The following is a 13,440-nucleotide window of genomic DNA, read 5'->3' as shown; positions in this document are numbered from 1 at the left end:
GTATAACCATTGCCCAAGAGTGTGGGCGGGGCCTAGTGTAACCACTCCCCAGGAGTGTGGGCGGGGCCTAGGGACTGGCCTCTAACAATGGAATCCCCAAAGCGATGGCACTTCCCTGCCTCAGGTTAGACCAACCAATACCACCGCTCTGTCTTCCCCGTGCACACGCTCCTCCTCTTTTTCTTCCCGGTGATGCCAGAAGTCGCCATGCTGCGAGCTGCCCTAAAGGGAGGGGCATGTGGCCAGAAAGGAGGGCAGCCTGAGGCCAACAGCTGGCAGGACACTGAGTCCTGGGGAGGATGGGGTAGGGTGGGTGTAGGAACCCCTTGGACCCGCTGGGACACTCCCCGCCCACACCCCAAGGCCTCTCTCTGCACAGAGTGCCCGTGCCAGCCTGCGTCCACAGGCTGGGGCAGGGGCTGAGGCTGGACCCAGCACAAGGAGTGTGCGCTCGCCAGACAGACAGAGAGAGACTGAGAGACAGAAAGCGAGAAATCACCCCCGGGGGGGATGGCCACGCCACAGTCCCTTCTCCTTCATTCTCTTCTCGGGATCTTGGGCACGCACGTACATGCACCAGCATGAGTTTAAGCCACCGGGTCCGGGACTTGAACCGTGGTCAACTACGCGGGAGTCCAGCGACATGGCCATTATGCTAACTGTTGGTCCCGAAAAAGTAAACTTTTAAAAAGAAAGACCCAGCCAGTGGTGAGGTGGTTAAAGGTGGCTGGATTCCACCTGACTAATTATGTGGTTCAAGTCCCGCACCTGGCAGCTTGAGAGGTGTGCTGGGTGCGTGCGCGTTCGAGTGCCCCAAATCCCGAAAGGATAGAGGGTAGAAGAGGACAGAGGCATGGCCATCCCTGAGGGTGCTTTCTCATTTTCCCCGTCTCCAGCAAGTGCATGTGCCCTATGGCAAATTTAAAGAGAGGGCAGCGTTCTCAAGGTCACCCTTGTGTAGAATGCAGAACCCATTCCTCCTACAGTGAAGCAGAAGCCGTTGTATGGATATACCACGTTCTGTTCACCCATTTCCTGGGGATGGACGTGCGGGCCGTTCCCCCTTCTGGCTACTGTAAATCCCACTGTAAACACAGGTGTGCAGACTTCTCTTCAAGTCCCCGCTCTCAATTCTTCAGGAGTACGGTCCTAGGATTAATTTTTTAACATACTACTGAGCGTAGGAGGGAGTCTGGTTCTCCTCCCCGCCTTCGCCCCGTCACCCCGAGACCCAGCTGCTGGCCGGGTCAGGCCTCACGAACATCGGTGACATTCCCTTCACCTCAGGAAGCTGGCTTGCGGCCAGGGGACATGCATCCCTCTCCCACATCTGCACTCCCAGAAAGAGGCACTAAATCAATGCCCAGGCTCCCGCGACTCTGCTAATCGATGGCCCGACCAGTCACCATATAGGAAGCAGATGCCTCTCTTGGAGACAGGGAGTCCCCAAATCCCAACCAGGACCACATTCGGCAGCCTCGGGGGTTCCCGGAAGCTGTGCCTTGCAGAAGGCCGGTCTCCCACTACAACGAGCTTGTCCTCCTCATCCCAGCCTCAGCCTCAGCAAACACAAACCCATCGGAGCATGCGCACACTGCACTCCTCACAACAACCAGGCCTCCGTAATTACCCACCACGACAAAGAATATGTAAAAATAAGACATTTTTATTAAAAGTTGAAAACGTTTCCAAAGTTTACACATGCAAAGAGACGACATGGACTTCTAAGACCAGCAAGACAGTCCGGCAGACACACACCAGCTCCTCACCCTACCCCCAGACCGAGAGGTGGGGTGAGCCCGGCTGCCGGGAGGACGCCCAACCCAGAAAGTCCCTGCTGCTGTCCTGGCCTGACAGAGGGAGGGGACCGTCCTCACCATACACAGGGCTGAGAACTGCGCGGGGCTGTGCTTCATCCCGGCAGCCAGGACGCACCGGGAGCAGAGCCGCCTCCTCCTCTCCGCTGGGGACATGATTTAGTGCTGCGTCCTCCTGGACAGCAGCTCTGGACACTGGCTGTGCCTTACACTCAGGAGAACTTCCTAAAAACCCTGGCTCCTGAGCCTCCGGGGACCCGCTCAGTGACAGCTCCCACAGTGACGCTGCTCTCGGGAGGGGAAACCACTTCTCTGCCGCCTCTCCCCTTCCTGGGGGTCTCCCCTGCTCTGATTCAGGCACTCGGCACCCCTGACACGCTCTGGGCCCCCCAGTTCTGACACGTGGATGTTTCCTTTGTACCATTGACTCATGAAGGATTAAAAAAATAGAGCACCGGATCTCGTTTAAAAAAAAAAAAAAAAAAGAACCCCAAACATTTTTTTTTTATATAAATCAGGTACAATTCTGGAGACCCTGCCGCTTTCCCGAGGGATAATCACGCGAGGGCCGCTGTCCTCCGTGTCGGCCTCCTTGCCACCCTTCACAGCTGGGTCAGAGAAGGCCCCGCATGCACGTGTGAGGGCAGAGAAACGTCAGACGCGGCGGGTCTGCGGGACGCGAACCTACGATGCCAGAGCCCCCGGAAGAACAGAAAGGACCGAAGGCTTTCCGCGGGTCGCCCTTCACCTTTGCTTTGATCTCCATCTTTAATATGGACCCAATTATGGTCATCAGGTCGCTGAGGATCAAAAGAAAACACCGGATCGCGTTTAAAAAAAAAAAAAAAAAAAGAACACCAAACATTTTATTTTCATATAAAAGTGCCAAAATACCCACCAAGGTCACTCTCTAGCTTAACAACCAGCTTACACTAGTGATCCGAACACAAGCCTCTACGCAGGCGCCGTGGGCCAGTCCGCTCACACGTTCCCGCAGTAACCGGGGTCTCTGGGCAGAGGGAAGCCGGCACTCCGGTTGGCCGTGGAAGTCCATATGTCCAGGTTCATGTAGGCCCGGAACGGGTCGAAGCCCGGGTAGTACTCCTTGCACATGACCGCTTGGCTCTCCATGTGGCCCGGGTGCTCCACGGCAGGGCTGAGGGGGCAGCACGCTTCATACACGTCGCTCTGCGGGGCCCAGATGGAGCCAAAGAGTCCAGACATTGGAGACAAGCTTCGGGTGCTGGTGAGGTAGGGCTGGGGGGCAGCGGGGAAGGAAGAAGAGAAGTTTAAGGAGAGGAAGGCAGCAAAGAAAGACGACGTCAGGGCTGGACAGACCCCAGCGCACCATGACAGCGTCAAGCCAGGTCGCTGGGTGTCACCGAGCTGTTCCCCACTACCGGAGATGCCCGCACCTGATTCTTCCCGAAGGGAGGGCTGTGAAACCCCCACCTAACTGGACAATCCGAGGGAAGACCTACAGCCAGTGCCCTTTATCTGACAGCTCGGGGTCCCCAACCCCAACTGTTATCTGAGACAGCCGCATGGTGGGCGAGTGAGCCAAGCCTCACGCGTATTTGCAGCCACTCCCCATCGCTCGCCTGGCCATGTGCTCCTAGGAGCAGGAAGCCCGTCTTGAACTCAGCACGGCAGGGGTGGAGGTTGGGCTCTTACAAACCACCACCACCCACCCCGGTCTGTAGAAAAACTGTCTTCTGCAAAACCAGTCCAAAACTGGTGCCCAAAATGTTGTGCACACACACACACACACCCCCCTCCCGTGACCGATTAGAACCAAAAGGAGCTGGGAGGAGGGGGCGTGTCCAGCTTTTTAGCAGGGAAGGTGCTCACCACAGGGGCTGGCCACTGACCTGAATGAGCTTCCTGGGACCTTCCTGTCACCTCTTACCATGGAGAAAAGGCCAGCGAGGACACAGAAACAGCCGTGTCTCGCTACAATCATGGCGTGGAGTGTTTGGGACGGCTCTGCCCAGGTCGAGGCCGTGAGCCCCACCCACCTGGTTCTGGGGGGCTCCTTCTAGGGGACGGCCAGGGCGCCTGTGATCTGCAAGGAAAAGCCTGCCTCTGGCCAGCCTACACCCATGAAGCTAGTGGAGACCAGAAACCATGACTCAGCACCCCGGGCGCATGGCCGGGAGGGGCAGCACTGACCGGAGAGCCGACGAAGCCGGCGTGTCCCCAGGCAGCAGGCACGCTGGGCGGGGCGCTCCAGGCGGACTGCGAGTGGTGCTCCAGGAAGTCTGTCGGGACTTCTGCGGGGCAGGGGAAGCCGTTGGCGTAGTTCATGTTTTCTAGAGAAGAAACCGGAGACGTTGGCACAGGTAAGCGCTGCCGTGGAGAGAGCTGGGGTCTGCTCTGCAGAGAGAGAGCCGGCCCGGCCTCGCGCACTGGAGCCGTCCGGCCTCGCACACGGGAGCCTTCCTGCCTGGCACAATGGAGCCACCCAGCCTCACATGTTGGCACTGACCCAGCATTGCACACTGGAGCTGTCTTGCCTCACACACTGGAGCTGTCCCAGCCTTGCATGCTGGAGCTGTCCCAGCCTTGAACAATGGAGCTGTCCTGGCCTCACACACTACAACTATCCCAGCCTTGCACACTACAACTATCCCAGCCTTGCACACTACAACTATCCCAGCCTCCCGCACTGGAGCCGTCCAGCCTTGCACACTGGAGCTGTCCTGGCTTCACACACTGGAGCTGTTCTGGCCTCGCATAATGGAGTCATCCTGGTCCTTACACTGGAGCTATCCTGCCTTACACACTGGAACTGTCTTGGCCTCACACACTGGCACCATCCTGGCCTGGCACACGGCCTGACACACTGCAGTCATCCCCGCCTTAGACACTGGTGCCATCCCAGCCTGACACACGGCCTCACACGCTGGCACCGTCCTGGCCTCACACAGCAGTGAGGCAGACAGGAAGTACACGCTCTGCCTGGACCAGAGCGGCACCTCACGAGCACGCCAAGGCGAGGCCGTGCACGAGGCACACACGTGGGAAGGCTCGGGGAGGAAGGTCTTCCTCTGGGCTCGGTCTCCTGCGTGGTCACCCTGAGGGAACCTTCTAGTATGAGCATACCCTAAGAGTTGAAGAATGTCAAGTTCTTACCAGTCCCTAAAACTCTTGCTGCCTGCCACGCCAACCTCAGCTATGGGGAACCGAGCTGCGGGCTGACAAAGCAAAGAGAAACCAACACTCCCTCCCAGTAAGGAGGGAGCAGAGGCCGGCCACCACAGGAAGTCACCACGGCGCGCCCTGGTGGCCGGCACAGGGCAATGCACATATCCACACCCAGAACAATGCCTGACAGGCAGCTCAGCCCTTCTAGAAAGGTAACTGCGAGAAATCCTGACCGCTACACACACCAGTCAGCATCGTCCAGGTGGCCCGAGAAACCCCACATTCCTGTTTATTATTACGGACGCTAATGCCTGAGCACCTGCAGCTCTCCCGTGCACCCCCACTCCAGTCCTCCTTCTGCAGCAGTCCCCAGGGACTGAAGTGTCGAGAAGTGGAGGAACGAGCAGGAAATCTAGGCCTAAAACAAACGGCAAACCAGTGCCCCGCCTTCCAACGGGTGTCCTGCAGCGCCCAGGTCTCGCAGGCTAGGCGGCCTGCACGACTAGGTCCGGGCCACCGGGAAGCCGCCAGCAATGCCCCCACTGTTGGAGACGTTCCTGTGCAGGTGAGCGCCTTACGTCCCCACGCTTCCCGCTCTGACCTTCGGGCCGAAAGGGACCCCGGGCTGCTCCGATGCACTCACCTTCCGGAAAGGCGTCGTAATCGTTCAGCTCCAACGGGCAGTACACGCTGGGCAGCTGGCCCTCGCATGCCGCGCCCCAGTCAATGAAACTGCTACGGAAACAAGAGGCCTCGTTTCAGAGACAGGAGCCCGAGAGAGCGAGCAAAGGCGAGAGAAGGACTTTACTAGCCGGCATCCTCACCGGGGCAAGTCCCCCAATTCTGAAAACGAAAGGTGCACTCTCTACAGTCCAGGGTGGATGCAGAGAACCCAAGTGGCACGCCACCTGCAGGTGATGGCCTGGCCGAGGGAACGCCTCCTTCACAGCCAGGCTGGCCGGGGTCACCTAGAGACAGCCCGAGGCAACACGAGGCGAGCACCGCGGAAGGGCCTGGCAGACCCGAGGGCCTCAGCACCCGCGAGGGGCTTCTCCATGTTCTGCTATGAAATGTCCCCGGGTCTCAGAGCCAGACCAGCCTCCACTCAGGGCGGCCAGGACCACAGAGACCCTGCCTTGGGACACGGGTCGTGGCTGCAGACTGAGGGCTCATTACGGATGAGACAGGAAATGCCACTGGAACACAACGAACCAGAAGACTCTTCAAATGGATTGTGAGTAAACAAAGATACTGAGCCCAGCAGGTGGTACAGTGGTGAAGGCGCTGGACTCCCACATGGCCAACCATGGTTCAAGTCCCAGACCTGGAGGCTTGAAAATCATGTCGGCCGTGTGTGCGCATGCCCCAAATCCAGACAAGAGAATGAAGGGTCTGCACTGTGGCCATCCCCCTTGGCGGGGTGATTTCTCACTTTCTCTCTCTGTCTCTCTCTCTCTCTGGCGCACGCATGTGCCTATGGGAAAAACCTAAAAACAAAGCAAAACTAAACAAAGATACTAACCTTTTCTCAAGGTTTTCCAACTGAATGATGTCCATGTGAAATAATGAACTTAAGAAACTGAAGGCCAGCCTGTGGCGTGCTGCTTAAGGCTAGATCCCACATGGCCGTCTGCACGGTTCGAGTCCCATGCCTGGAGGCCTGAGAAACATGGCATGCTTGTGTGTGTGTGCCCAAAATCCAGACGCTGCTTAAGGCTAGATCCCACATGGCCGTCTACACGGTTCTGGTCCCATGCCTGGTGGCCTGAGAAACATGGCATGCTTGTGTGTGCGTGCCCAAAGGGACTGCAGCAGGACCATTCCCCAGAGGGGGTGACGTCTCACTTTCCCCCTCTATGTCACTATCCAGGAAATACATATGTTCTCTGGCAAAATTTTAAAAAAGAAAACTGCCATTGTGTAACTATTTTTCGATATTCATAACCAGCTAGCGGCCTGGTGATGGTTAAGGCAGCTGGATTATTATTATTATTATTATTATTATTATTATTATTATTATTTTGGAGAAGTTTTTGCTATAGGGTGCGTGCGCTAGAGAGACAGAAAGCGAGAAATCACCCCCATGGGGGATGGCCATGCCGCAATCCCTTCTCCTCCATTCTCCTCTCGGGATCTTGGGCACGCACGCACACGCGCCCAGTGAGAGTTTAAGCCACCAGGTCCAGGACGCGAACCGCGGTTGACTATGTGAGAGTCCAGTGACATAGCCATTATGCTAACTGAAGGCAGCTGGATTTAATACAATTGTGTGGTTCAAATCCCGGACCTGGCAGCTTGAGAAACGTGCCGGGGTAAGCGTGCCCCAAGTCCCCAAGTCGGAAATGGGGGAGAAGGGGTTGCAGCAGGACCCCAAAGGAGCTTTCTCCCTTTCCTGTCATGTTCTCCTGTGAGTGCTCACATTTTCTAGCTAATTTGCAAAAAAGAAAAAGAAAACCTATTCAATCTTTCACATTTTATTTATTTATTTATTTTTAATTATTTTGAATTTTATTTACTCATTTACTTATTTTATTTTGACCAGAGAGAGACACAGAGAAAAAGAGAAAGTGAGAAAGCAAGCCACCAGGGTCCAGGACTTGAACCATGGTCAGCCATGTGGGAATGTCCAGCGCCTTAACCACCACACCACCTGCTGGTCCCCCAATCTTTCACATTTTAAATATGCCCAAGAGCAACACATGGAGACGCGGGGCCTTGCGTTCTTTGGGGCAGGAATGACGACTGTTTTTCATGGTAACCCTAATACGTGAATAGGTCATTTTCAAATTAACAAAAGAAAGGTGGGGTCAGGAAGGGGCGTGTGTTTGAAGAGCTGGACTCCCATGTGGCTGACTGTGGTTCGAGTCCCAGACCTGGCGACTTGCTTTCTCACTTCCCCTCTCCCTCTCTGGGAAGTCCATGTGCCCTATAGCAAACTGAAAAACAATGATACTAAATAAAATGACATAATTCTGAAACAGTGAGAGGAGAGCAATGATGTGGACGCCAGCCTTATCGCTTACACTCCCTTTCATGCTTCTCTCAGTCCTGTCTGCTGTGTTCTCCGACACCACAATGCAATTCCAAAGGCAGAGGGAAGGACGCAGTGGCAGGACATGGGGGGAAAGGGGGACCACCCAACAGACCCGCTCCCGGCCGGCCACCAGCTCCCGGCCGGCCGGCGCCCTGCGAAGGTGAACAAGTACCTGGGGTGGAGCGGGCCGGGCTCCTGCAGCACGCAGGGCGCACCACCATCCAGCGGGCAGTGCAGGCTGCTGGTCACGCACACCGGCTGGGCGGGCCACAGGTCTCCAGCGGGGCACAGACCTAGGAAGAGGACAGGCTGAGCTCCTGCCCACCCGGCCCGTGACGCAGCTCAGTTTTCTCGCCCTGGAAGGTAGTCCCATGTCACCCACCCGCACTGATCACGCCTGCCCTCGCAACCCAGGGGGTTACTGCTCGACTCCAGCAGCTGCTTCATCCGGACTGTGGGCAGCCCGGGGCTCCTGACCTGGACCACCAGGAGCTCCCTTCAGCAAGCCCCTTACAGATGCCGGGACACGGCCGTGGACGAGGGACAGCTGGTGAGCAGAGACAGCGGAAGGAACGGAAGAAGGAAGGGCAGCCTGGCCGAAGCCTCACTGCGGGGACATCTCCAAGACGGGGCTGAGCCTGGGGAGTGAGCCAGTGCGGGCAGGGACGGGATGGCCAGGGCCCTGAAGGAGGGTAAGGGAGGGGCTAGGATGAGGCCAGAGAGCTGAGGGGAGCCGAGGGGCCAGAGTCTGTGGCTGCCATGGGAACAGGAGACGCCCTGGAAGTGTGCTGGGTCAGGACACGTCACCGCAGGCCTGTGAGGTGCTGGGTTCTGGCTCAGCCACCTGGGGCCCTTGCTGGCCTGGTAAGACTCACCACCTCTCGGATGGGGACCCTGCACAGGGCCCAGGCCAGGTCACACTGCGGTACCCCTGGGTCCCTGCAAATTCTATACGAGCACCCTTGTCCTTCTGTACCCGACCCTTCTGGATGAAAGGGGCACAACAGGCCTTGGGGGGTGGGGGGGAGGGCAGTGACCTTGCAGCTCCTGGGACAAGTCAGAGGACTGTGGCGGGGGAGGGGCAGTGGGTGGGAGCAGCACCTTGGAGGGCCTACCTGAGGCCCAGAGGGACATGGAGGACCCGTTTCCAGAACTGCCCGGAGCCCACCTGCTACAGGAGAGCATTCTGGGGGCTCCCAAACTGCTGCTGGGCCCATCCCCGAGGGCTCTGGGCTCCACCCGCCCCGTGGCCTTCGGAGGGCCGGCCTGGCTCCTGCACCACCGGCGAGAAGCACCACGGGCAGCTCGGGGCTGGCCCACCTTCGCTCCACGGCCGCAGATGAGGAAGACAGGCAGGGCAGGTCACCGAGCAGTGCCTTCATGACGCAGGTTAGACATGACCCTTCCAGAACACCAGGAGGCCGGGGCTCACCAGCCAGCCCGGCCACAATGGGACACACGGCCACCTGGGACCAAATGACAAGGGTCCCACTTGGGAGCCCAGACCAGAAAGCACAAGTTCTTTTCGGAATGGGCCAAGGGCCCCAGGCCAGGCAGCAGTCGGCCTCCTCCTGAAACACCAGCCCTGCACCCCTGCACTGGTCAGGCGAAGGCATTGGCACTGACGGTGCATCTGGGTGACTGGGGCTCCCCAGTGAGGCGCCCTGGCTACTCAGAGCACGGATCCCTCTGAAGGAGCCAGCCACCTGGAGAAGAGGGCGTGAGACTGACCTGCCGACGTCAGCTGGTTGACCCCACGTACCGCAGGCTGGAGCCGGCACGCAGGCCAGCCTGACTCCAGGACAGGGTCCTTACCAAACAGCCCTGGGCTGGCCCTGCAGGCCGAGGGGGGTCATAGCCCTAACACCCTGCTGATGCCCCTGGCCAGGCGGAAGGTTGGGACAGAAACTTAAGGACAAAACCACCTGGCTTTCGGAGGCAGACCTGGCACCACGGACGTCTCAGCCGGTTGGGGCTGGGACTCAGGGTGGCCTCGCCCCGCTGAGAGCAGGTGTCACTATGTGATACAATCGCTGTTGGTCCCACCTGTGAGTGGGATCGATATGACCTGGGAAACTCACAAGAAAATGTACCAGACCCCCAGGCCACGTGGAAACGGGAGGCGTGTGCTCTGGAGACGTGCTCCGAGGGTCTGCGGGGTCCAGGACCCTCTGAAGGAAGCACGGGCTGCTCTTTTGTGGCCCATCTTCCCATGCTGTGTGGTCAAAGCCTCAGAGAGCAGGGTGGGCCTCCCCGGAGTGAAGGCAAGGTGCCTACCATTCCACACAGTGCAGACAGGGTCTCCTGGCCGGGCCCTAAGGATCTCTCAGCTGAAGGCTACCAGCTTGGAAGCGATCTCCCCCTTTTCCTTCGCATTAATTAAATCCTACCTCTTCTGTCACCTCTGCCAGTAAGCCTCCTCCAAACTGTGTCTTATCAAACTATGGGTTACACGTTTTAATTGGAAATATGTAATCTGTGGACTAGTCATTGGGCCTGATTCACATAAGATTCACGGCTGATTCCTGGGCAAGTCTGAAGTGTATCCAGGGGGCAGGACCAAAGCCTTCTACTCTCGAGGGAAAATTCCCCCCATGTGCAGAGCATTCTCAGTCCAGCTCTCATCTGTGTGAGCAGCCGCCGCCCCAGAGAGCAGAAGCAGAGTCCAGCCACAGTCCCGGCCCCAACAAAGTGGGCAAGACGCCCTACAGTAAAATAGGAGGTGACAGAGAAAGAGAGAAGGGGCAGAGGAGGGGACCTCCCGTCAGAGACAGCTCGCCCAGGGCTCCCTGGCAGGGCCAGTGGCTGTAGGACAGGAGGGACAGGAAGGAGTGAGGACAGGGAGGTGGAGTCGGCCCTGCTGCGGCTGTCCCCCTGGCCGCTCCCCCTCTGAGCCTCTCTGTTCTCCGCCATGTGTCACCTCCCACTGCTCCGTCACCTGTGACCTGTGAACTGAGTGTGTGTATGTGTGTGTGTCCTTTTCTCGGTGGTCTCTGACACCGTGTGTTGTGTTAGGGACATTTTTCTGTTACGTCAGCCTCCCCTACGGAAGGCTCTGGATCCCAACGGGGCCAGTGGGCACCTGCTCTCTGGGGGCAGGAGGGAGTGTGGTATGGACGCTGAGGGCCAGCAGGGGAGGGGGAGCCCAAGTCAAAGGCCTCCCAAGGGCCCCCCAAGGGCAGGGCCTTCCTGAGGCATGAACAGCAGGGGAGGAGGCCCTGGGAATGGCCCCACCCACTTGGTCCTCTCCAGCTGGCCGCTGGTCGTGCAGGGACAATGCGTCTCACCTTTGTCCTCTCTGTCACCTGTGGGCCCGGCTGGAAGGCTGGGACAGGACGGCTCTGCGAACGGGGGGAGACCAGCCGCATCCCTGTGGGGAAGCGAGCAGAGAGGATGACCAAGGTCCTGGGCAAGGCAACGCCAACACCACAGGGCCAGGTCGGACGGTGCCCACACCTGGGTCCCTCCCCAAAGGAACACGTAGCGGCCAGAGCCAGGGCCATGCAGCTGGGGAGGGCAGGCTGTCACATCCAAGCACCGGCGCAGGCCTGCCTCGGCAAACACCGACGGACTCCCAGCCTGCCTGCGGCCAGCCCAGCCCTCTGGCCGTTTCCCTGACACCCTGGGTGACAGGATGCACGAGGCTCCCGCACCCCTGCATTGCCCTCCGCGGGCCTCGCCCTTCCCTCTGCACCCTCTTCCCGCCCTCCTCCTCGCCCACAGCCCGCTGCTCTCTCTGCTCTGTCTGAGGCTGCAGACCGCACACGGTGGGCCGTGAGCATCCGCGTCCCCAATGGGGTCGTGGAACAGCCTCCGACTCGCTGATGCTCTTGTTTATCCTAGTCCTGGCGAGGGCAGACGGTTCCCAGCACTGTAACGACTGCCTTTCCTGTTTCCTTTTTTTTTCTTTTTTTTACGTTTTTGCCATAGGACACGTGTACTTGCTGGAGTGAGACACAGAGGCAGGGGAAGTGAGGGAAAATGTTTCATTTCTGCAATGAAAGAGAGGAGGCAGGGGGCCGGCTAGTGGTGTGGCACAGGGCTGAATTCCCACATGGCTGACTGCAGCTTGAGCCCTGAACTCGGCACCTTGAGAATCACGCTGGGCACATGTGTGTGCGCACCCAGAATCCCGAGGGGAGAGAGGAGGAGGAGGGACCGCAGTGTGGCCATCCCTCCAGGCCACGATTTCTCACTTTCCCTCTCTGTATTTCTCTGATGAGCACGTGGACGCTATGGCAAAAACCTTAGAAAACAAACAAACAGTAAAAAAAAAAAAAGAGAGAGAGAGAGAGAGGGAGATAAAAAGCACACATTTTGCAAACGCACCAAAATTAAACACTCACGTGGGATTGCAGATGTCATGAGAAAGATTCAAGGAAATGGAGGTTTCAGAAGGAAAACCACTTTGTGAAACGCTGTCTCCTGTATTCAAACAAAACACACTGCCATTAAGTCTTTACAAATATTTTAAATGCATAGATTGTAAATACCATTAACCCCTAATGAGCAAGTTAAAAAAAAAATTTTTTTGGAGAGGTTTTTGCTATAGGGCACGTGCGCTCGCCAGAAAGACAGAGAGAGACAGAGAGACAGAAAGCGAGAAATCACCCCCCGGGGGGGGGGTGGCCATGCTGCAATCCCTTCTCCACCATTCTCCTCTCGGGATCTTGGGCACACACGCACACGTGCCCGGCGTGAGTTTAAGCCACCAGGTCCAGGACACAAACTGCGGTCCACTACATGGGAGTCCAGCGACATAGCCATTATGTCAACTGCAGGTCCTGTTATTTTTAACTTTAAACGGATATTGACACATTCGATAATTTAATTTTTTTGCAATTTATCAGAAGGCACATGCACTCATGGGAGAGAGAAAAGCAATCCCCAGTAGGTAGGCCCATACCACACCCTCTTCTCCTCCAGTTCTCCTTTATTTGGGATTTGGGGCATGCATGTGTGAGTGTGCACACACGTGCACAGACACGCTCTGTTTTTCCAGTTGTCAGAACCAGGATTGGAACCCTAGTTTGCCATATGGGATCCAGCTCTCTTAACTACTAAGCCTTGGGGCCAGCCAATAGTTTAATTTTTAAAAGGCTTTTTATAAATTATCTTTCTGTCAAAAAATTAATAACAGTCAACATTTAAATTTAAGAATTCTGGATTAATAAGGCATTTTGTAACGGAGAAAAGTTGAAAACGTCAACGTCATGTAACTTTTTAAGAGGGTGTTTTTCTCCTGAGGAAAGAAATGTAGCCAGGAAATTGCAGTGGCCCTTCCCCTAGGTTGTAGGTAACACACGTCCGTTGACGTCTCTACAGAGATACTGACGCTTGGAGAAGACAGACACAGGGCCCGTGGGTGGTGCGAGGGTAAGGGGGCTGGGTTACACATGGTGCAGTTGGAGTCCTGGACCTGGTGCTTGTAAACACATGGGA

General features: G+C 57.0%; 1 protein-coding gene across 1 annotated transcript in view; it reads right to left on the bottom strand.

The window, feature by feature from the left end:
• Positions 1–2,798: 2,798 nt before the first annotated feature.
• Positions 2,799–13,440, bottom strand: part of TMEM131L (transmembrane 131 like) — a gene marked incomplete in the record, with an annotated part of 83,840 nt that continues 73,198 nt past the window's right edge. Inside the window, 5 exon segments of the mRNA XM_027772572.1 lie at positions 2,799–3,074; positions 3,990–4,129; positions 5,608–5,699; positions 9,319–9,464; positions 11,286–11,368. Coding sequence (XP_027628373.1) covers positions 2,799–3,074; positions 3,990–4,129; positions 5,608–5,699; positions 9,319–9,464; positions 11,286–11,368 — 737 coding nt within the window.

Source organism: Tupaia chinensis, unplaced genomic scaffold (genome assembly GCF_000334495.1).
Source record: "Tupaia chinensis unplaced genomic scaffold, TupChi_1.0 Scaffold000283_2, whole genome shotgun sequence".
In the NCBI taxonomy this organism is placed as follows: Eukaryota; Metazoa; Chordata; class Mammalia; order Scandentia; family Tupaiidae; genus Tupaia; species Tupaia belangeri.
This window is presented reverse-complemented; position numbering and strand designations above follow the sequence as displayed.